The 24,424-nt window shown below is 36.6% G+C and overlaps 3 protein-coding genes across 5 annotated transcripts in view; 2 read left to right on the forward strand and 1 right to left on the reverse strand.

The window, feature by feature from the left end:
- Positions 1-1,158, forward strand: part of LOC106121076 (transmembrane protein 64) — a 14,856-nt gene extending 13,698 nt beyond the window's left edge. Inside the window, exon 3 of the mRNA XM_013316568.1 lies at positions 535-1,158. Coding sequence (XP_013172022.1) covers positions 535-663 — 129 coding nt within the window. The 3' untranslated portion in view covers positions 664-1,158. The remainder of the gene's footprint in view (positions 1-534) is intronic.
- Positions 1,159-5,978: 4,820 nt separating this feature from the next.
- On the forward strand, positions 5,979-11,196 carry LOC106121448 (uncharacterized). Its single transcript, XM_013317131.1, has 7 exons — positions 5,979-6,191; positions 6,263-7,057; positions 8,336-8,453; positions 9,652-9,844; positions 10,002-10,061; positions 10,215-10,321; positions 10,639-11,196. Exons 1-7 carry the CDS (start codon positions 6,011-6,013, stop codon positions 10,697-10,699), a joined length of 1,515 nt encoding a protein of 504 aa, XP_013172585.1. The 5' UTR covers positions 5,979-6,010; the 3' UTR covers positions 10,700-11,196.
- Positions 11,197-13,042: 1,846 nt separating this feature from the next.
- The window catches only part of fab1 (1-phosphatidylinositol 3-phosphate 5-kinase fab1), a 16,442-nt gene continuing 5,060 nt past the window's right edge, over positions 13,043-24,424 (reverse strand). For 2 of the 3 annotated variants that reach the window (XM_013317007.1, XM_013317005.1), the window contains 23 exons: positions 24,038-24,146; positions 23,385-23,637; positions 22,567-23,224; positions 22,307-22,463; positions 21,942-22,059; positions 21,293-21,497; positions 20,904-21,035; positions 19,786-19,873; positions 18,951-19,153; positions 18,484-18,602; positions 17,821-17,958; positions 17,119-17,241; positions 16,887-16,943; positions 16,775-16,813; positions 16,618-16,706; positions 16,012-16,136; positions 15,670-15,787; positions 15,333-15,456; positions 14,950-15,057; positions 14,759-14,878; positions 14,297-14,524; positions 13,798-13,953; positions 13,043-13,600 (listed from right to left, as the gene is read on the reverse strand). In XM_013317007.1, coding sequence (XP_013172461.1) covers positions 13,413-13,600; positions 13,798-13,953; positions 14,297-14,524; positions 14,759-14,878; positions 14,950-15,057; positions 15,333-15,456; positions 15,670-15,787; positions 16,012-16,136; positions 16,618-16,706; positions 16,775-16,813; positions 16,887-16,943; positions 17,119-17,241; positions 17,821-17,958; positions 18,484-18,602; positions 18,951-19,153; positions 19,786-19,873; positions 20,904-21,035; positions 21,293-21,497; positions 21,942-22,059; positions 22,307-22,463; positions 22,567-23,224; positions 23,385-23,637; positions 24,038-24,146 — 3,655 coding nt within the window. In that variant the 3' untranslated portion in view covers positions 13,043-13,412. The remainder of the gene's footprint in view (positions 13,601-13,797; positions 13,954-14,296; positions 14,525-14,758; positions 14,879-14,949; positions 15,058-15,332; positions 15,457-15,669; positions 15,788-16,011; positions 16,137-16,617; positions 16,707-16,774; positions 16,814-16,886; positions 16,944-17,118; positions 17,242-17,820; positions 17,959-18,483; positions 18,603-18,950; positions 19,154-19,785; positions 19,874-20,903; positions 21,036-21,292; positions 21,498-21,941; positions 22,060-22,306; positions 22,464-22,566; positions 23,225-23,384; positions 23,638-24,037; positions 24,147-24,424) is intronic. The other variant, XM_013317006.1, reaches the window with a different exon arrangement.

A 24,424-nucleotide genomic window follows, 5' to 3' on the forward strand; every position in this document is an offset into this window, starting at 1 on the left:
TAGATGACACTGAATCTTCTAAGATTGGCAGACATCCAATTAGATTTAAACTATAACAAAGACTTTACCATGACCTTTTATCTAAACTGAATTTGTGCCCTTAGTGCAGATTTCTAGATTTTAATTTTTTCAATTAAAGACTGCGGCAGTTAGTATAATCCTAGAAGAGAAATATACACAGAGGTACCGCTATATTAAAGTATAGTCGAACTTGGAAAAGTGAGAAATCACGATTAGCGAGAGACTGTCCAATCCCAACAGCCGACCTCCATAAGCGAGAAACTCGTTAGAGAGAAACCTCTCAACATTAAACCGCCCCTATCCATAGAGGGTCGGCACAGTATGTATTAATCCTCCATACATCTCTATCAGCCTTCATATCTAAATTCTTTTGAAAGTTATTTTGGCTTTTAAGAGAGAAACCTATATAAGTGTGAAAAATATCGCAATACCTTGAACTTTCGTTTATCCTGGTTCGACTGTATATAGTATACGTAGTGATGATGTTTCAAAAAACTTTTTTTTAACTTTCAGATACTAATCGGGATAACGCTAATGGTGTGGGTGGTGCAGAAAGCCCGAAAGGAATTAACCATCGCTATAATGGCGGCGGAACTGTCGAGAGACACGCTCTCGAGTTCTGGCAGTTCCTCGATCAGCTAGCCCTCGGCCCGGGGCACGGAACTCGACACTACCTCGGAGAGGACCAGCTAGTGCACGGCCCCCGGGTGCATAGCCACCTGCTATTATGAAACCTATGTGTGAAGTGATTAGGTTCACTTTCCTGTGATATTAAGTTTACGTACCTCAAAGAGGATTAATTGACTCTACTGACAGACATCGCTAGCTGTCAACGATGACAGCTCCGGTTGTCAGAATGTGTCACTCGTTCGGAAATGTGCATTTATTTATTTTAGCTACATTAAATTTATTATTGAAGATCATGTAATTTTGTAGATTAAAGTAATTTGAGAATTAAGTAAGTCGTGATGATTACATAGTTATTGACCAAAATATAAAAACATAATAAAGGCAACAGTTTTGTTTGTAAATGTATTACTTAATTTGTACAGATAATAAACTTACGTGTATCGTAAGAATTTGTTTTGAATACATGGATGTATTATAAAATTTATTTTTATCTTCAATAAATTACGGAATTGGCAAAAGCTATAATAAAACATCACATTTACATATGTATGTTTATGTATTTTGTTTATATACATTTTTGTACAATACAGATAAAAGTCACTGACACACGTAAAATCTGTAAAATATAATTATCGGAAATGTTATTTCTTTGTTTTAAGTAAAATTCATAATTCGAAGAGAATTCAGTTTGTGGAATTTTGCGAAGTTATCGTTTCGTATGACTTATTACGCTTTGTTGACAAAAAAAAAGTTTATTAGTTACAATGTATATATTTGTTTACAGCATAATGTTGCGTAGATAAATAATTCGAAAACCGTGACCTAGTTGCAGATCTGTAACACTGCCAAGTGGGATTTAACCTACGTAATCGGACAAACATTTATTTGTCTTTTGTACTCGTAATTTTATTACTATTATAATAACGAAGTATCATTATGGAATGGAACCTGTGACACTTTCTGACTTTATTATTTTTTACGATTAATTTTCGCCGATAACGTAACAGTCGAAAATCTAGTTCAAACTCGAGATGTTGATATCTAACCACTGAACTATCGCGCCTGTAACGAAAATATCGCAGTAAACAAAGTCGATGTTGACGCTTCGTAGTTTATCCTGAAATATGTAAAAACATTTTATGAGCCGTACGCGAAATACCTTGGACACTTTCCAAAGTAAATTTGAAATAAAAAAATATTCGGCCCAGGAATAAATGTGTCGATCCGACAACGGTTTTTGCCAAAGGAATTTTGTTGTTCGAAAGTTGTAAACATAAAATATAAATTTAAAACAGTAATGGTTGCGATAAAACTTTAATAATTTTAATAGTAACAAAATTTAAAAGAAAGTAATTGTCGTGCAGTGTCAGGAATTAATGATATTGGCACAAATAATATTAGAAATTGCTCCACTAAAAAAAAGTTTGAATTGAAGATTTTGAATTTCGAAACATCAATACAATAGAACTGGCAAGCTTATCATCTTCTTTTATACTTTTTTTTATTATTTAATCTTAATTCATTTTAAATATTTAATTTCGTTTTTCATTTTCATAATTCCGTTTAATGCATAAATGACTAGATCAAACTTCGTGCGATAAATTCTTTTGTAACAACAAAATTACCCACGCGATATAAACACGACAATTTTCTAGTTAACAATTCAATTGTGTCGTCCATGTCACAGACAAATTGTGTACAACGCCCATTTGGGATTTGCCTAGAGTCTAGACAAATAATGTTAACGAATTTATTCTTAAAGTATTGTGTTACGGCATTTATGTATATTCGTAATAGTAACAATTCAGTGGTGGCATTCTTATTAAACGTATTTTCGTCTGCCCATAAAATGACACCTTTATAGTGTCAAAATTTAAAACGCAATGTAAATAAGAGTTCATTTAATCGAAAGTAATTTTCCGGGATGAATAACAAAATGGCGATATAAGCAATTTGATGATGACATCAACGCGATCTAAATAGAGATTGTTGATAAGCTTTTTGTATGAAAAACGTTTTGATATTAATTCGGCTGTTATCGTGTTATCGGCCTATAGAAGGTAATCGCTAGATAAACTGTACAATGCGAGCCATTAAGCTTGTACGCATCTTTACCTGCTAATATTAATGTTTTATATAATAAGATCTTTTGGTAGTATGTATTATAATTATATATTATAATAGTATATAAATTAGCCAAAGGATAATTAATCTTTCAACAGACCAGATATTGTAATATTCAGATGTAATTAAAAATAAATAAAGTTTATAATCTATGATCATAGATTAAAAAATGCGATTTAGGTGTTTTCTGTTCTTTGATGATTGATATTCGATTTTTAAATGTTCCTATTTGGTTTATTATTTTTAATTCTCTTTTGTCAATGATTTTTCTTTGTATAATGCCAATATTTAAAATATATATAAATAAAAAGAAAATTGGCATGTCCTAATGACGTGAAGACTAAATTGCTATAGCTATGTTGTTTAATTGTATTTATGCGTAATTATAAACTTAGTCGTAATGACAATGGTATTTTGTTATTTCGCATGTTTAATTTTAAATCCGTATAGATTTTAAAGATTATTTAAAAAAATGATATTGGAAACAATAGTATGGTTCTTCTGGGTTATAAAAACATAGACAAAGATTTACGAATAAAATACCTTTATCAATATTTAAAATTTGCTATGTCAAAAACATCAATTAAATTATTATACATTTTTTTTTATATTAATTTAAATAAATTTTATAACAAATCATTTTGGATAATTTCTAGCGAGTTTTTTTTTATTAAATGATAACAAAGCCAAGGTCGACGATTTTGGCGCTTATCGTGGAGTTTATGACGTATTAATTCTTGTATGTAGAACTTTATCTATGTTTGTATAATCTGTGAATTATAATCATAAAAATCATAATGACGCTTGTAATTACATATTGTTGTCTCTGTTTTGTCAAAGAGAATGAAAGGGATAGCAATATATGTAGAAATCTATTGTTGTCCCTTTTTTCCATTTGAAAAAAGAAAAGATAAAAATATGTTTATGTATTGTCTTGTTAGATATTCATGGTGTTTGATTATAATGTGTCGTGGCTCTAAAATTGACTTATTAATTTGTTTATTTGGTGCAATAATTAAAAAAATGTATGTTAGGATTACATTAGAAAGTAAGATGTATTAAAGGAGTTAATTTAGTAAAATTGTCTATGGTTGTCAAAAATTATATTGATAATTGTAATTTATGGTTTTGCAAAATTATAAAATGTACTCCTAGTCCACAAATATTCGATTTGTAATTATTTTGGCTGTCTCGTTCTTCCTTTAACACCCAAAGACTGATTTTATGTTATTTTCAATTTTCTGTCAAAATTATTTTTAATCTTCATTTTGTGATTACTCAAAAAAGATGTATAAAAAATGGCCCAAAATATAAATTTGTGAAGTAAACATTTACTCTATATAATCTAATTAAAATTGTAGCTATCTTTTACTATATTTAAATATTTTCAGATGCATATTGTAAATTGGTCCCCTCTTAGATTTAATATCTATTAATCGTTTTGACTCTGTGTACTGCTTAATATAACCATAGAGGTCTATTGCAGTGACATTTGTATTTACAGTCAAACTTGGATAAACGTGAGTCCACACTCTCTAAGTAGCTCAGTATCTCCGTAATGGCGATCGTAAGTCTAGACCGGAGAATGACTCTCGCTTAGGTTAGGTACGACTGTTTATAGGTACCTATTGTTGTCTCTGGATCGTCATAGAGAAAGAAAGAGATGATGATATGTATTGAATGCAGCGGCCGTGGAGTTCTACATTAAAATATTGTATTAGTGATTGGATATAGCTCAATTTATTTATAGCAAAACATGTATGTAGATAATGTATTAAAAAATCTAATATATTTTGATTGATAGCTGTCATTATTTAAACAACGATCTGTGCCATATTCTTTTATATTTTATTATCTGTTTCGTTTCGAAATTTAAACATTTTTTTTGTATGATATCCAAAATACAATCCGATTTGATTTTACCAAAACTTCGACACAAATTTGACTTGGGTTAACTTTATCTTTGTCAAAAGAAAAACGCTGTATAGACAGAAAATTATTTTCTATGATGATTTTTTAAAATATTATTGTATTTTTTGAATCACAACCTTAAATCAGTGCCAAAAAAATAAAAATATTTAACGGTGCATCGAATTAAGGTACTATTCTCATAGTTGACTATAACCACAGAAGTAGAAATTGAATAATTATTATACTGGCAATATCTAAAATAACCAAACGGCACATCCAAAATAAATAGTGTTGCCATTTTTCCTTACTGTATTTTTCAGAATCAATGATTTTTTAATACCATCGTAGTTTTTTTTTTTTAAATGTTAAGCAGTCATGATCAAGTCAATGTAAAGTTTTGCACTTTATTAATTTATTTGACAGATTACTCAAAAAAAACTCAATAATGTAATATTAAGCGACTAATATATTTTTTTTCCATTTTAAAACAAAATGTGTGACGCTTTGTGCTCTTACGCGTATAACACTATTTTTGTATAAATTAATCCTTCACTAGGTTAAATTATAATAATGCATTTATTGTTAACGAATTTATTTTGAGTTATTTATTTAAAAAAAAAACTTCCTTTGTTATTACTGTATTGGACAGTTATTATTCAAAAGATATGTACGATGTATAATACAGTAAAATATATAAAAAAACGTATCTTTTATTTTCCCGACATTTTTACTAAGTAGAAAAAGGGGCAAAAGTTTTCTCAACGTTAGCGATCATCTAAATTGCTTATAGCTGAAGCATTGTGATAAGATTCTGCCAGTTTAAAAAAAATATTGCTAATAGTAGGTAGATAGTCGCCTCATCTACAAGGAAGTTATTAAATGATTCGAAGAGATTTATTAAACAGTAACTATGAATACGACAACAAATTGAGACGAAATCGCGTTTTATTGTAAGGAATATTTATTAGCTCAGGGTCTACATTATTACCATTTCCAAAATACAGAATCTTTTATTGCTAAAAGGTCTAAGATTGTTTCTCCTAAAATGAGTACAAGATGGTCAACAGTACGAAAGAAAAAACGCGTTACAGTAAGGGAAAGTAATTAGAGACAATATAAGAAAACAAAATAATTTAATTTTTATTTCCCGTTTTGCTTTTCGACATTAATATAGTTTTTACTTTTACATTTTTTAAAAGAAATGAAGTAAAATAATAATTTTGCGACTTAATGAGCATAAAAAAAACTTCAAGAAACACTCAAATATTTTTAGTAGAGAGTTGTTTCCGAACTTAATTTAGTATCAACTGTCATTCTCATTATCATGGCGGAGGACGAAGACGGTGTTTCAAATAAAAATTCACCACAAAATTCAAACGATGCGGACTCGAATCAGGAAAACGAACAGAATGCTGCAAAGCCAGACCTAGGAATTGAAGAAGCGAAGTATAATAGCCAAGAAAATGGCCATACGTCGCCCACAAAGCCCAAAAGTTCCTCAACTAGTAAGTGCTATAGAGATTTGTTTTTTGTTTCGCAAATGTATGACATATTTAAAGATATGTAATTTTTTTAGAGTCAACCGGGGCCGTGCGTAAGGAAGAGAATCCGTTTTCGTTTCGGCACTTCCTCAAGAGAGATCTTTCGTTGCCGGGACACTCTACTTACGAGCACACTGGTGCCAGGCCTAAGGTTTACTCAAACACAGTGCAACATTCGCCTACTAAAGTAGACGTTCACACAGAATCTAGACGTGAGAAAAGTCGTCAGCCTGATAATCAAACCAAAGATAAAACCGGCGAGGGTGCCAGCCATCGCCTAAGTGATAACGTACCTTCGACTAGTTCAATGGACGTACCGTTTAGTGCAGTAGGGACTTCAAATTCTAAGAATAACTTTTATTCAGAAAATGATAATGTACAGTTTTATCATAGACCGAATTTGGCATCTGAGCCGATGGGGATGCCGTCCCTGCCTGACTTTGTACAAGACCACATCCTAGTGGAACAGGCTTACTTACATTCAAATGGACCGATTTCATTGGACTTGGATAATCTACCAGACTTTACATTTAATACTAACTTTAATGCTGGTTCATCTTCATCGTTGGGAAGGAGAAATGACAATAATTATGTTGGAAATAGAGGCTATGATTATGATCCATATATGGGGGCGTCAACATCTTCTGATTCAGGACCATCAAACAGGAACATCCCACTGGACTTGCCGGCAGGGGCTGAAGCAGCCGGCCCTGTACCACTCGACCACCCCATGCATCTCAGTTTAGATCTTACTGAATCTGTGAATCCTTCAGATAGAAGGAATATGTCACCCAGAAACCAGTTTCCATTGGATCTGCCACCAAATGCAGGTAAACATTTTTGTATTTTAATATATTGACTCTAGCAGGGTTGAACAGGCAGGCTAACAGTAAAAATTGAGCTAAAATATTCAGTTTTTTAAAAACTTGAATCCCAACCCAGGAGAATGGGAAAGCCATGAAATTGATTTAACTGATACAAAAGTTTTATTGTAATTTTTTTTTTTCTATATCATAAGGTGGCAAATTAGTGAGCGGCCACCTGAAATAGCTGAAGTAGCGAAGTGACCGATGCCCATAGACATACGCAATTTCATATGCGTTGCCTACCTTTAATCAACGGAGGAGAGGATGCACAGAAAGAAAATATATTCCCTTTCCATGCATCCTCTTATCTGGAAAGTCCACTTCCACTTCCCATCCTTTCCTTATAAGAAAAGGATGGGAAGGGTTGAGGACTAAATTAGGTCTCCCGGACGCACACTCATCAGACGAAACGCGGTATTGCTTCCACTTCACGCCTGTCTTCTGTGTGGTGGTGGTATTTCACCGGGCGAGCCGGGCCAATTCGTGCAAAGATGTTAAAGCAGGTTCTATCACTCTTAAATTAGTATTAGAATCACATTCAATAGCCATAATCTTCATTGCTTATTGTTACTATAAATTAAATATGAAATTAGCATACAATAGGTCTGACATATTGATTTCCTCATAGAATAGGTTTAGCTTAATTATAGATACATATATTCTAACAAACTTATATAATGTTGTACAAAAAATACTATGGACAGTTAACAGTTTTCTTTTGAAGTTTGAGAATGACTTTAAAACGTACAAATCTTATATATAAAATTCTCGTGTCATAATTTTCGTTCCCATACTCCTCCGAAACGACTTGACCGATTCTCATGAACTTTTGTGAGCATATTGAGTAGGTTTGAGAATCGGCGAACATTTTTTCATCCCCCGAAATGTTAAGGGTAGTCCACCCCTAATTTTTTTTCTTTAGATAAACACGCGGACTGAGTCGCGGGCGACAGCTAGTACTAAATTATAAAATTTCTTGGTGTTATGTCTTTTTTTTAATTTTATTTTTAGTGTTGGAGTAATCTGTTTATAAATCATTTTTAGATGGAACATAGTTTGATAAAGAATAACAGATAATTACCATTATTAGAATTATGAAAAATGGTTAAAATAGGCTGAATAGATTTGTATGAAGTTTGGAACAGACCTAGATTACAGTCTGAAATAGGACAGAAAGGCAATACAGTTTCTCTTTAACATGGACTAAGTTGCAGATGTCAGCTAATGATGGTCATGTTACAGGTGCTGAATCTAAACGTCTACCGGATTTTCTGCCTGTACACCCTGGTAGAACATCTCCAGAACCGGAGCACCAGGATGAGCAGCTGCAGCAGATCATGAATGAGCTGGAGAGAACCAGGTATTATGAACATTTATCAATCTATAATATAGTGTATGCATAAACATAGTGTTGTTTGTCTCGAGTGTTGTCCATAAGTACATGCCAGAGAGAGGGGACGTCAGTCGATGTCAGACCTTTGGACCGGTAACACGTGTCGGTACGTGAACGAGCCAAATAGAGCGCAATTAATGCTCCATATATGATAATAGTTTACACCACTTAGATCCTATAATCCCATATCATAAATCGAGTTTAAGTAGATTAAGAAGTAGTAAGAAATTTATCAGACTTTTATATAAAATTATGTTAAATTTTACCACATTCAAAACCAATAAAATTGGTAGTTGAAATCTATATTTCTTATATTTTTTAAATTTAACTTCCAAATTAAAACAGTTAATAGTATTCATTAAGTTAATTTAAATATAGTGCCAATGGTGAAACTGGGGGTTAAGTTTATTTACATAAAGGCCATTACAATTTTGTTTAAGTATAGAGGTTTTGTTTTATTATAAGGTGGTAAACGAGCGAGTGCCCAACTGAAATTGCTGAAATATCGAAGTAACTGTTGCCCATAGACATAGACATTCGTTATTGCAGATGTTCATCCGAAAATCCATTTCCATTTCCTAACCTTCCCTTATAAAAAAAATGGGTAGGAAGTGAAAGGGGACTAAAATTAAGCCTCCAGTACTACAATTATCAGGGGGATTCACGAGATTGCTTCCACTTCAATCCTCTTTTCTGTTTTATAAGAGAGTAATTTCATCATCATCAGCTCACTATACGTCCCCACCGAGGGGTTCGGAGCCTACCCTAAGTAAAGGGTGATTAGGCCATAGTCAACCACACTGGCCCAGTGCGGGTTGGTTGACTTCACACATATCTTTGAATTACTTCTCAGATATGTGCAGGTTGCATCACGATGTTTTCCTTCACCATAAGAACGTCGGATAAATGTACATATGTAAATCGGAAATCGAAAAACACGTTGGTACATGGCGGGATTCAAACCCAGGATCTGCAGATTGCAAGTCAAGTGACGGTGACTCAGTGGTCAAGCACTTGACTTGCAATCAATCAAGTTTGAAGAGAGTAATTTAATAAATTGATATTACTGACATGGTCAGAATTAAGAATTGGAGCTGGCTGTGGTGAAACTAATACCATGCAAGATATGTTCTAGTGGTTAACATCTATGTTTCTGTTCATTTAGGTCGGAGTTATTCACGGAGCGAAGCCGACGATGCCGTGCTGAAGAGGAGGCTGCCGTAGCACGCGCGCGCCAGGCTGAGAGTGAGCGCGCGATGAGGGAACACGTGTGCGCACCCGTTGTTGATACTGTCTTCCCTGGAGTGCTCCTCGATCCTAGGCTCGTGCCTGCCGCCCCACTCACACCAATGGCTGAGGTCAGTGTAGCGATGGTATTGTAAACTATTCTCAACTTCAATGTACATGTAATTAAAAGTTATGTACAAATTTCCATTTTAAATTTAATTTACAGTGAATTTCATTGCCTTTTTTTTTAAGTTTTTTTTGTAAATTACAACGCTGTTTCAATTCCAGGCTAGAAGTGCTGACCCCGAAGTTGTATCAAAATTGAAAAATGAAATAAAAAAATTAAAGGTACATATTTTTCAAGGTCATTATATCCATTAAAATGCTGTAATAAAACTAAAAACTTAACTAATTCCTATTTCTTTATTGTTTGTGGTACAATTTTGCAAATATTTTACACATAAAATGGAATAACAATAAAAGTATTTATGTATATGACAGGAGCAGCTGCGGGTGTCTCAGGAGGAGGTGCGGGGTCTGCGCGGGGCACAGGTGGGCGCTGCTGCAGACCTGCGCCGCGCCTCCAGGCTCGCTGAGACATCGCTCAGGTAACATTTAGTTTTTACTTAATTCAAGACGTCAAACTAAACAAAATCTTACTAATATTATAAATGCCAATGTTTGGATGGATGGATGTTTGTTAGAAGAAAGAACTGCTGCATGAATCTCGCTGAAATGAGATGAGATGTCTACATCTATGCCACATTTCAGCACAACCTGAAAGAACCCATAGATTGATCTTTTGATTTGAGAGTGTGTCGGAGAAGGGTTAATGCTTTAAATCTTAATGTAATAGATAAAATATAATTCTGAATTATTTAAATTTATTTGAATTGTATGAGGTATTTATTGTGTATGGATGCAGAGAGCTATTGGCGGGTCTAGAGCAGCTGAACACTCTGAGCTCGCGGCTGGATCCAACATGATGGGATACAATGAGCAAGATTTATTGTCGCCAACATTCGACTGCTCCGACAACGATCTGACACAATCCCGCCCTTCGCAAACGAACACCAATTCCCGCCTCATCTGACGTTTGCTGTCAAAGTGACGTCTGCTATCTGTCAAAAGTGAGTTTGCGCGGTGACAGCTGACGGCTCTGGAACATTCCATTTGGTGAGTTTGTTTCATTATGGACATAAAGTCTATATTTTTTGGTTAATGATATTAAAAAAGTGAAATTGTTTGATAAAATTAAGAATTGTATTTGTTAATACATATTTTATATAAGTTATCAGGAAGCTTATGAGGAATATTTCAGGGCTGTCAATTCTAACCTCAAAAACTGTAATATTGTTTCAAAATATTGCAGTTTTTTTTTGTAAATTACAATTTGAGATGCTTGAGTATGTCGATGTATAATTAATAACTTAAGTTAGCGGAATTATGTTTTTTTATAACTTAAGAGTTCCTGCAATTCTTTACGATATTTAGTTGTCCATCACAAGTAAATTATTATTATGTATTAAAATTATTGTGATTTTTTTTAATATTATTTAGTTAATTTGGATGTACTTTGAATGTAAAACTTGGTGTTTGTGTTTTAAATGAGGTGCTGATTTGTGTTATTACAATTTGGATGGATATTGTATGGGCACAGATTATAACACTGGTCGCCAACAAAATCCTGCTTTATGAAATTTCTTCATAAATATGGATATTTTATTGCCCTAAATCTATTTATGTTTTTTTATAGACCAGTTTAAAGAATGCATTCTCATGGTGTTTGAAGATAATAAAGATCTGTGTTAGTTATGCGAAAAAATATATATTTTTACAAAAAAAAAAATAGTTTGGTGCATTATCAAGTATAGTGTCAATTTATAAATTTTTAAAAAGGTATTTCACTGTCTAAAGACAGTTTTCATCCCTCTTTGAAACAACTCATTTAATATAGGTTCGAAGTACATATGTCTTGGCAGCGTAAAGATTTTAAAATATATGTAAAAAAATAATATTCACTTCACGGAGTGTTCTAATTCATTAAACTTCAACACGTACATATATTTATTATTTTTGTTATTGCAAACCAAAATTTTGATTTTTTTTTTAAATAAAATGTAAAAAATCGTTAAGATAAATCGATGTTGTGGCTTAAAAGATTAATTTCTGTGTGCTTTTGTATAACACTTATATTTATAAACACATACCGACTACGTTAATAAGTTTTCTATATTATACGTTCACAATAACATGAGACCACCGTCTGATGACGTCACATGAGGTTGCGTATCTTGATAGAATTAAATTATTTATTGCACATAATTGTTTTTTTTTTATTTCTGTGTATTAATTTAAGATATAAATGTAATAGGAATGTTAAATAAAAATACGTTGAAAAATTAGAAATTTTACATAAAAATGTCACCTGATTTTTTTTTAATTTAGGTGGGATTTTTTTGGGACACAGATAATAAAATAATTTACTTTTCAAAAGTTTCTTGTTAAGTATATATTAAATGAGCTTTAGAATTATTTTTGTGTGTCGCGAAGGAATGCACTGTTTTTCATACATTGGAGAAAAAGAAACTTAAATTGTTTAAGTGACGGATAGTTAAATTGTGTCCAATGTGAAAATTTAATTGTATATTATTTTCTTATTGTCAAAATAAGATTTATTTGTAGTGTATAAATATGGAAATATACGTAAAATAAAATCTCGATGTCATTTTATTTGACTTCAATATTTTTCCCTTCATTTTTTTTATATCATAAGGTGGTAAACGAGCGAGCGGCCACCTGAAATCGCTGAAATAGCGAAATGACCGTTGCCCATAGACATACGCAATTGCATATGCGTTGCCTACCTTTCATCGACGGAGGAGAGGATGCACAGTAAGAAAATATTTTCCCTTTCCATGCATCCTCTCATCTGGAAAGTCCACTTCCACTTCCCATCCTTTCTTTATAAGAAAAAGGATGGGAAGGGAAAGAGGACTAAATTAGGCCTCCGGGATGCACACTCATCAGACTATAGTTGGAATAGCTTCCAGTTGACGCGTGTCTTCTGTGTGGTCGTGGTATTTCACCGGGCGAGCCGGGACAATTAGTGTTAAGAAGTTAAAACGGGCTCTACCACTGTTAAGCTCAACACTGTTTTCCGCGTAAATATTTTTTTATGAATCTCGTTGGAAGGAAATTGTGAGATTAATAGAAATAAAAAATATATTTATTATAAAACAAGAATTTAATATAATTTAGGAATGTATAAATAATACTTAATAATTCAGATCAAACAACGATACAAATAAAGAATATAAACTGCTTATAACTCTTTTATTACAATAATAATTTATTAAATAATTTTACTTGACAGAGTCAAGTGTAGAAGCCACTTTTTGCTTAATGAAATTACAAGTCAATCAAGTTCTCTAAGATAGAGAATAAATGGTTACCTAAGGACATCCCTTAGTGTTGATAAAAAACTATCCTAACTGTTGCCCTCAGTCAGTCCTTTAGTACTCTTTCTTTGTGTAGATTTATTATTATAAATCTAAGGGTCGCTTTCAGTTACAAGGCACCTCTAGGGACCAGGCTCCCCCAGTGACAAGGTTTCTCGCTCTGTTCCCCTAATGACCCCTAGTGACGCAGCTCCCTTAGTGACTAATTACGTCTCTGAGTGCAATTAGTGTCTGTGAGCTAGGCAGCATCCATGTTGTCGTAGAGATGGTCCCAGTGAGCAGGACACTGCAGGAAGTACTTGCGGCAAGCTGCACAGAACCTGCGCCTGTATTCCTCCGGAGACACCACAGTCGGCTGACCAGAGCCCAGGTTCTTCTTCACCAGGTGCTCCAGTTTCTTGTCCCATGTGAAGGTACGGATGTAATCTGATACATAGAAATTAAAAAAAATAAAATATGTGTCTGACACTCATAGTTAAGTGGTTCCCTTAGGATAGATTTAATGTGGGAAATCTTTTTACCGTCGTATAATATAAAAAAATCACTGCAAAGTAGTAAAGTGTACTAGAAATATTGAATGTGAGATAGGAGGCGGACGTTGTGTGAGCGAGGAGTGATGGTACCTATGACTCCGAGCACGAGGGTGTGGTTGTGTATGCCGAGCAGCAGGGAGTAGTCCATGACCCCGCTGGCGGCCAGGAATGCTGTGTCACGTCCCAGCGCCGTCCACAGCGCGCAGCACTGGTGACCCGGCACGTACAGCTGCCGCTCCCAACGCACTGCAACACACATGTCCGGCTCGAAGGACCCCTTCTCTTAGGTATTAGGCTTTTCAAATATCTTGGCGGCTCAAGGTTATGCGCGCTGCGCATTCCTCCCCGCCCCTTATCTCGCTACGCGCCGTTACAAAACCTTGTTCTGCACAGCGACTCACAAGAAGTTAAGAGCCACCAAGATATCTGAAAATTACTATACACCCGAAGGAATACATATTTTGAATAATAAAAAATAACACTTAATTTTCGTCTTCAATTTATTGGACGGAAGTCAAAAAATGAAGAAACAAAAATTATTATCCCCAGATGTTGTGAACACACGATTTACTAAGTAAAGGATACTCACAATGTAGCAGGTTGAGGTCGACGAGCACTGTGGGCGCGGCGAGGGACGCGTGCGGGGTGTGGGGGGCGTGTGTGGGGGGTGCAGTGGGCGGGGCGGCGGCGGGCGGGAGGCGGGGCCGCGCGGTGCCCTTCAGGTCGAAGCGTAGTCCCGCAGCGCCGTACCACACGTTCTCCATCACCAGCACGCCGCTGCCGCTCCCGCCCACACTGAACACGCCCAGGATGCGTGCTGCACAACACAACGAAACATCGTAAAGAAAAAAAAATCTATGGTTCCTCTATTTATTAAAAGTAGGCATCAAAATGGCAATCTTACTAATATTATAAATGCGAATGTTTGTTTGAAGGTATCTACAAAACGGCTCAACTGTCTTGCTAAAATTTTACACATATATAAAAAAACATAGTCCAGAAGAACACGTAAGGTAACAATTAAGATTTTTTTCAATTACAAAAACGTTACCTAGGAGACTGGGCTGGTTGTTGAGGCGACAGGAGTTGACGTAGGAGAAGTAGTGCGGCGCGAACTCCAGGAACTGCTGCCATTCCGGCTTCGTCATCTCTTTCAGCACGTAGCGGTCGTCTGCAACATGCATCTCAAGGTCAGCTACATTACACACGGAAGGTTACATGGCAGCGAGGTGTGGTACTGACCCTCAGTCTTGCAGAATGTGGAGCCGGACTTGCCGCCGCGCGCCGCCCACGGCACGCACTGCGCCAACGATCTGATGAACCCCTCCTCCACATCGCACACGTTCTTACCTAAACCGAGATACATTCATAGAAGATAGAGGTTCCATTGACACATATTGTCATCCCTTACACTCTCTTTGACAAAACAGAGACGACAATATGTTTAATAGTAATTTCCAAACTTGATTGGATTACGACCCATCTAACAAAATATACCAATCTGGGACTCACAACTATTACCCCGTTTAACCAAATCATCTTATACTTATGGTATATCCAGTAAATATTCACTCAGTCCTGGGTCACAGTCACAAACTCCCTACCTTAGGGCTAGAAATAGTTACCATCCTTCTCCTTGGCGTGGCAGGAGCATGTGGTGGGCGGGGCGGGTGCTCCGGGCGCGGCCAGCACCGCGTGTCTCAGCACGTGGAACTGCAGCGCGAAGTACACGCGGCACGCCAGACCGTCCTAACACAATACATTTGTATCTACTCCAACTAAAAAACTACGAGACAGTAACTGCTGTCGGTGAAGTAAAGAAACTACAAAACATGTAGTACAATTGATAAACTAAAAAACTACTCGGATAGTTTACTATTTATCATGTAGTTTTTTAATCAGTTGCATGTTGAACTAAAAAACTACACAACAGATGTATGCTAAATGTGAGCGGTAACAAACCTTTAGGAGCACTTCTATATGTTCGTGAGACTTGGCGGCGCTGGATTTTGTTTTATCTCCGTCGTTCTTCTCCTTTCCAGCTGCAGTACTTTCACCGTCTTCTTGTTCACTTTGAGTACTAAAATAAATATATTTACACAGTTAATTAGAGCAATTTCTAATAATAATTTATTAGTAACTCACTGGCAAACTAAATCTTCCGGCAGTAGAGTTCTTACTGACAGTATCAAATCTAATATAACCATATAAAAGGTTATCTTCGAAGACCCCCCCTCAAATAAAGATAAGTGTTCCCCTTCCCCCTCCAATTACATGCTAACAAAAAGTCCTGTCTTCTGTTACCTGTACCGCTGCGCACGCAACGTCTTCTGGTAAGTGAGTGAGGCGAGCGTGGCCGCGATCACAGACCCCACGTCCCCCGCACGCACCAACACCGGCACCACGCCGCTCGACAGTATTATACCGTTCTGTACCACACCGAGATAACAAGTAAATAATCCTCCTACACCACACATGACGTCAGATCTACCCGATTTAAAATAGAGCTTAACTAAAATAACTAAAATCTAGAAATAAATATGTCTATGTCATCCGAGAATAGTGTAACTTTTCAATAGTAAAAGAATTACTCAGAAAGGTTGAGTAGTTTTGGAGTTCCATTAATTCAAACAACTAATTAATTAGTTTTTCTTTATAATATTAGTATAGGTAGGACGCAGAGAAGAACAGCTCACTAGCGCCCCTCTCGCATCATCAAAAAATGTCACAAAATCGTCTTTTTACTGTATCTGTGTTGTCTTTTTTTATTTTCTATGTGTAAGTAGGTTTTATATATATACTGAGAGAACCAACCACGATTGTTCCGATATTCTTGATTGACTATACGCGTTAAAAAAAATACGGACGAATTGTTAACCTCGTTCTTTTTGAAGTCGACTGAATACGTACCTGATTGGCTTGTTGGTTACTGGACAAAAGTTGTGACAGTATCTGTTTCACGGTTTTCTTATCGCCTTTCTCCTCGTCCTCTTCTGTACCTGATTAAATATTAGAAATTTTTATACACGGAAATCTCGACAGAGGGCAAAGAAAAAAAAACAATTACCTATATTATGTTCTTTGTCTATTTCTTTTGATATACTATCTGAAAAAATTAAAAAGCCACAATTCGTGAATGCGAAAAAAAAGAAAAAAAAACTTCTGAATATTTTTTGTACCTGAGCTATCGTTGGCAGCAGTTTCGACACTCGTGTCATCAACTTCTTTGTCTTCTTCTATAAGAAAATTTAAAATTGTGCATATATTATTCAAAAAAGTGTACTAAAATAAAAATAAACCAACCCAACCCCAATTAAAAAAATTTATATTTACAAGAACATATAGTGCATAAAAAATATTTTTTTACAAACATTTATCATTGTAATTTGAACACTAAGACGTAGTACTTACGGTTGAGTTCAGTTTGCAGTTTGTTCTTAGAAATAGGACTGGACCACTTGTCCTGCGCGTCTCGCAGCATTCGCTCTCCAGTTATCATATTATCTGACACGTTCCATAGGTTACGAACTACGCCTAAAATTAAAAAAAAAGGACACAAAAAACTTCAACCAAATAATAGTCGAGTTAATTACTTAACAGTGAGTTTTTGAGACTCTTACTAATATTATAAATGCAAATGTATGGATAGATGTTAGAAAGTATCTCCAAAACGGCTGCATGGATCACGCTGAAATTTGACTTAGCACATATTCTGGAAGAATACATAAACTACTTAATATTTTTTTTCAATTCTGCGGGGACGAAGTCGCATGCAACGGCTAGTTTCTGTATAAAATATATCAAGATTCCTGTCATTACCTTTGACAAGAGATAGCGATATGTTTTAAATAGAGTTGGTCTCAGAAATCAACGGTTAATCAGAGATTCTCGAACTATTTTACTATAGAATTACTGTGAATACTTTGGTGCTGTACATTTTGTCAACTTATGCCTTCCCAAATTTACTTCCCAATATCGATCTTAAAGACTTTGGGAATCACTGGTTTAAAGAGATACTTTCAAAAAGAGTGTGAAGAGCGAAATAGAAAGAGACAGTTGTTGTGGTGTTGTCAGTGTTCGTGTGTGTGAGTGAGACAGAGATGTTTGTGTTACTTGCTAGTGTGACGTGTTCGTGCAGGCTGGCGGAGGTGAGGGCGAGGTGTATGTTGTCCATGTGATGGCGGAAGGCGGAGTACTCGCGCTCCTTCTCCTCCACCTCGCCCGCAGACACACTGCTGAATGTCTCGTGACCTAATAGTATCAAGCGATATTTATTATTATATCCTATACAACACGAACACAAAACTGTGCAACAATAAAAGTTTGGATTTTATAATTTTAATAAAGAGATAAAGAATCTTGCTCCCTTAAGTCCCTGATCACCACGTTAGGGGAACGAGAGGGCGGCATAGCGCCGCCCAAAAAAAAACTGTGCAACAAACAAATTTACAGTTTAAAATACGTTATGGTCCTTCGAGTCGGATTATAAGTTTAAATATCTTTTAAATCCTACTAATATTATAAGTGAATGTTTAGATGGATGGATGTTTGTTTGAAGGTATCTACAAAACGGGTGAACGGATCTTTATGAAATTTATCATACATATAGAGCATAGCCTGGAAGACCACATAGGCTACTAATTATGTTTTTTTTTAATTCCGCGCAGACAAATTCTTGGGCGACGGCTAATTAATTATAAAATATAAATGTCAAATATAAATTTAAACATGAATATTAAGGAAACCAATGATTTTATCACTATTATAAAAGTCTACCTTTGAGCATGAGTTCATTGAGATGTGCTATAAGATTGTCGCGCATGCGCTTCGTGTCGTAGTTGATGGAGATGACGTCAGGCGGCAGCTGGATGTCGTACATCGATATCTTGTTGTACCTGTCACAAATATATACTGGATGAGATTCAATATTATAAAACAAGAATAAACAACAATCTTATAACACTATCTTAATTGCAAGGAAAATGGCGGAATGATGATGATTCTTATAAAAGTCACTAAGGCTTTTAAGGCACCTCTATAGGCCTTCTAAAGCCCTCCTAAGGACCCTAGAACGTACAAAGTTTTAAGAAATTATTCATACCTAATTTTTTGTGGTTAAAAATATCAAATTGAAAAAACCTAAATACCATACAATAAGTCTAAAAATAGTGTTCCTTGGTGTTAGAGAAATCTGAAAAGAATCTACATAAAGGGTGTCCCTAAAGTGCGAGAGGTGCACTCACCTGAAGCACGCGGTGGTGAGTCGCGCGACGAATGCGTGCGCGTGCGCATGCAGCGGGTGCGGACAGAGGCGGCGGCGCACGTAGCGCGTCGCGCTCAGCCGCAGTCGCATGTACTGCGCCAGAGACAGCGACAGCGCCAACCGAGACAACCGCCGCCCGCCGCACCGCGCGCCGCATCTCTCGCACCGCGTCCACACGCGCACCTACATATCACTACTATACTTAGCACTCCGACAATGGTATACGGAAGTCGAGTAACCTCTATTTAATGGACAGGTTAGGTCGAACAATGAAGGCAATCCGGCTAATATGCTCCGAGAACAAACGCAGGACAGAAGATAGAGCGAACTGATGGGGCACTGTGGACGCCCTTAAGCCCGACTACGGGGACATAGGACTTTAAGCCAATTTAGGCCAAACTGTTTATCAAATTAAAATTGCATCATAGGACAAAAATGAGAGATATTATACAGGAGGTTGCAAATATAAGATTGAATATCTGGATATATTTGTTTTGGAGCACTATGTTGACTTTATAATAAAGGTTCGTTTCATAAAATCTAAGATTTTACAGACACCCTGTATATCGAGATTACTCATTTTGGCATTTTATTATTGTACAAAATACCAACCGATTTCTTATTATTTTTTTAAAAATATTAGTAGTTTTTTTTTGTAAATTTACTAATATTTCTTTTACCATTCCAACTAAGCTGTAAGCTTGTGCTAGGATATGATCTACGACAATAGTCGAATGGCGGGATTCGAACCCCCGACCTCGTGATCGGAAATCTAGGCTAAAAATTGATAAAGAACCTTATGACATATACATTACCTCTGTGGAGTGATGTTTGTTGTTGTCGACATTACTGTGACCTATCGTGTTGCACGTTATTGTGATGCAAGCATCGCCGTGCACGAACCTACACACATGTAATGTTAGTTATATGTAAACATATATAAAAAACAGCTAAACACTCTCCTATATTCGTCCGGTGTCGGCACCGACTAGTTTCGAATACATCGGGGGCTCTTCACCAGGGTGAGTGGGTGAGTTATTTCGCGGACGCGGCCCTCAGCTCAGCAGCCGATGGTCCCGATGCGCTAGAAACTAATCGGTGCCGACACCGGACGTTTACGAGAGTGTTTAGCTTTTTTTTGTATCAGTTGCATATAATGTCTCACAAAATTAGATATATGTATTAAATTACATATAACATTACTTGAAAAACAATAATAACCACGCAGAAATAAAAATAACATAAAACACATTAAAAAATATTTCGTTCTATAACTTTTGATAATTAATATTTATTTTTATATAAAAATAAATATTAATTTTAATTTTCCGCTCAAATATTCGTAACTCTATGGACATATCAAAGATTAAATAAACAAAAAGAAAGTCGTACTTTATGAATGAAACATAGATTTATGAATATTACCAAAATACAATAAAAATTAAAAAAAAAACCAAATTATTGTGTATTACGTCAAAAGTCGTAGAATAAACTTCCTATGAGATTATTAATGTTTTACAAGTATATGTTCACGAGCAAATAAAAAAACAACATTGATAAAAATATAAGTTTCGTTCTAAAAGAACTATATGGCGCTGCGCTATTTAAGTGCACGCTAGCGTTTGATTTTACTGTTTTGTTGTGATTGCGCTTAACGCTAATTAAATGACTCATCCACCCGACCTTTTTTGTATCATTTATTAACAAGGGTCCCGGGGCTTTTTGGGTTCCTGTACAAAAGAAAAGAAGAAAGAAAGAAGTGTTGGGAATAAAATCCGACACTGTGCCGGTGTACTGGCAACACTAGCCTTACTAAAATATCGACGTTTATGTCCCCTCACTAATCATTCTGACATTTGACTTTGTAACAAAAGCACGTCATTCAGGTCAAAGGATTCTAATTAATAATGTCTAAAAGTAATAAATAAGAGACCTCCTGAGATGTCTGTTCATGGGCACTTGACAGTTGGCGGAGGGACAGCGGTGGTCACCGTCGAAGCAGTGCCGCTCGAGGAACGCCCCCAAAGAGATGTCGTGACGTCCGTACATCTCCATTGTTACTATCCTAATAACATTTGTTGATATTTTATCATTTTTTTAATATTTACAATTTTTTTGTTGACTATTTTTGCCGTCTATGTCAAATTACAACGAGATCCATACAGCTGTTCCAGAGACACCCTCTATCAAACATCAATCCATCCATCCATCCAAACATTTGCATTAGATTACATTAATTAATAATTTTTTCATATACAATATATATTTTTTATATTTTTTTACTTTCGTAATATTATGTTGTCATGACAACTGATCTCGTACCATGGGTTGACACAGAAGTCTGGTACATTAGCAGACTTGTCGCTGCAGCTGTACAGCAACAGGCTTAGACGCTGGTGCTGCTCGGGGGCGAGGGGATCTGGCACCGCCCCCGCCCCGCCCTTGGCCCCGCCCTCGCCGTCCTCCTCCCCCTCCCCCTCACTTTCCGGGGGCTTCACCACTGACGGCTTGTATTGGGGACATTCCGCTGGAGATATAATAACAAATCTAGATCATACTGAATTAATACTAAATGCTGGATTCAGATTTAGTCTTTAACATAAAAGAGGGCGCTGTTGACAATAATTTTTTTGTCACACACACTACCTGATTAATCGTATACAACTGTAAAAATATATTTACAGTTCTTATTAAGTTTTGTCTTGAAAAATATATTTTTTTTTATATAAAGGTGGCAAACGAGCGAGCGGCCACCTGAAATCGCTGAAATAGCGAACTGACCGTAGCTCATAATAAATAAATTATGCCTCCGGGACGCACACTCATCAGACTGCACGCGGAATAGCTTCCACTTGACGCCTGTCTTCTGTGTGGTCGTGGTATATCACCGGGCGAGCCGGGACTATTCCAGCGAACATGTTAAAGCGGGCTCTAACACTGTTAAAATTAATTGTATAATAAGAGAACTAACGTTTATGTGTGCCATTGGCTACACGTGCTCCAGTCGCGCGGTAGTTGGCGAGTGCGGCGCGCAGCCGGGGATCCTCTGCTGGGCTGCTGATTGCCATCTTGATGAACGGATGAGGTTCCTATAACATTCAAATAAAAAAAAATAAGTAGCCTATGTGTTTTTCCTGATTATGTTCTACATATATGGCAAATTTCAACGACATCCATAAAGCCTTTCTGAAGATAACTTCTAACAAACATCCATCCATCCAAACATTCGCATTTATAATATTAGTAAGATACCATGAATATTAAGGATCTGGCTGCTTATTGTGGGAAAGAGAGAGAAAGGTAATGGGTAAATGTAAGAGATAGATAGAAGTGTACCTTGAGTAGTAGGTGCGTGTGTTGTGGGCGTGTCTGTGGGCGGCGCTTGGGGCGGGGCGTGTGCGGCGTGTGGGGGGGCGGCACGCGCAGCGGCAGTCTCGGTGCTGGGATCACGATGTTCGGAGACATCGAAAGCACCGCGTCATCTGTACACCATCTGTATCATATATTAAAACTATGGGTTTCAAAAACATTCACAATATAACTAAATAAGTCTAATAAGACCGCTATGTCATTTTATATCGTATAGTAAATTCTACCTTTCGCTATGGGAATCAGCTTTTAATTCCGCTTCTTCATTAGGTAAGAAGACCTCATCATCCATGGACAATGTCGCACGTAATGGGTCACTGAAATCTCTAATTGGGACTCCGCAACTCAAATTCTTATCACCATCTGTCTTCCGACCTGAGGGTTTCATCACTTCCTCATTATCATCTTGCTCTTTAAGACTTTCTTCGTTCTCTTTAATATTTTTCACTTCTTTATCATTCAGTTCACTGGTAATAGATTTAGTATCAGTTTTGTTCCTTGTGAATAGTTCTATATTAGAATCTTCCATATCATCTATTATATTATCAGTTTTCCCACTTTTATTCACATCCATTGATTTATCTTCTTCCTTAGGTTCATTAAAAAGACTCTCCTTCTCTTGTCTCTCATTTTCTCCTTGTACATCCGTCTCACTCGCACACTCAGCTTCCTCGTCACCGAAAGACATCCCAGGTTCGGGAAGCACCGCCTCTATGTCAGCCAGGAACGCCTTCTCGAATTTCCAGTTGTAGAATGCTAATAGCATGAACTTGACCACCTTCTTGACTCTGACCAGTTCAGCGAGAGAGGCACCTCGTAGTAGGATGCAGCAGCCGAGGTGTGGCTCCGCGCAGCCTTCTAATACCATTAGAGTTTTGCCTGAGACTGAAATTTTGTAAAAAAAATCTACTTAATTATATGTCCCTTTTATTGTTACCAATAAATATTACTTCTTGGTTTTTTTTTTATTAAATATTTTCACATTACAAATATTAGGTGAATGAAATAAGACAAGCCACAAGTATGGTAGTGAAGAATGACTAACAATTCTTAACATAAAAGTGGTTAGCAGTTCCGAGTCGCGGTGTGGCGATCCTGGCATCGACACTGGCGACGAGGTCTGCGTGTGCGCAGCGTGCGGCGCGGCGCAGTGCACGCTCGCGCACGTTGGAGGCGAGCGCCACGCCCGCCGCACGCAGCGCGTCCTGCACGCCGCGCGCCGCACCGCCGCGCACCAGCACCACCTTGGGCCGCAGTGCGGTTATACGTGCCGCACAACGCACTAGATATTCCTGCTCCTAAATAAACAATATTATATCTAACACAACTCAAAATTCATCCCCACTATGTACTCGTAGAGTGTTTTCCGATTTACATATGTATCCTATGTTCTTACGGTGAAGAAAAATATCGTGATGCTGCAAATATCTAAGAGGAACTTCAAAGATATGTAAATCAACCCGCACTGACCTATGTTTGACTATGGCCTAGTCACCCCTAACTTAGGATAGGCTCGGAGCCTTTTAGAGAGGATGTATAGAGTGAGGTGATGATGAGTAAGTAGAGGGGGGGAACTAAGAGTTCGAGCCTATATTAGGGAAAATAATATCTTACTAATCGAAGGTATCTCCAGAGCAGCTAAACGAAAACCTTGTGTTCTGTGTGTGTGTGTGATAGATTTCATAAGTGTTTGTGTACCTGCATGAGGAGTGGCTCCAGTGAGGTGAGCTTGCCCTCGACGCGCTGGTACGCGATGGAGCAGTCCAGTAACAACACTGTCGGGTTGGAGATCTCCTGCGGCATGCCTCTGTACATCAAACATACTTAGCAGTCCTTCGAGTCGGATACAAGAAAATTACTAACTCTGACTTAAAACTCTGTTCTGTCAAAGATAATGAGAAGAGAGACTGGTCTCAGAAACTGAGGTCTTTTAGCTATTAACATATCGTAACAGGAAAAATGTCAGAAGATAGATTTTTATGAATAAATGACATAAAGACAAAGTGATAATAACTAACATAAGAGAGGGAGAGAGAGAGAGAGAGAGAGAGAGAGAGAGAGAGAGAGAGAGAGAGAGAGAGAGAG

Source organism: Papilio xuthus, unplaced genomic scaffold (assembly GCF_000836235.2).
Source record: "Papilio xuthus unplaced genomic scaffold, Pxut_1.1 DF826945.1, whole genome shotgun sequence".
Classification (NCBI taxonomy): Eukaryota; Metazoa; Arthropoda; class Insecta; order Lepidoptera; family Papilionidae; genus Papilio; species Papilio xuthus.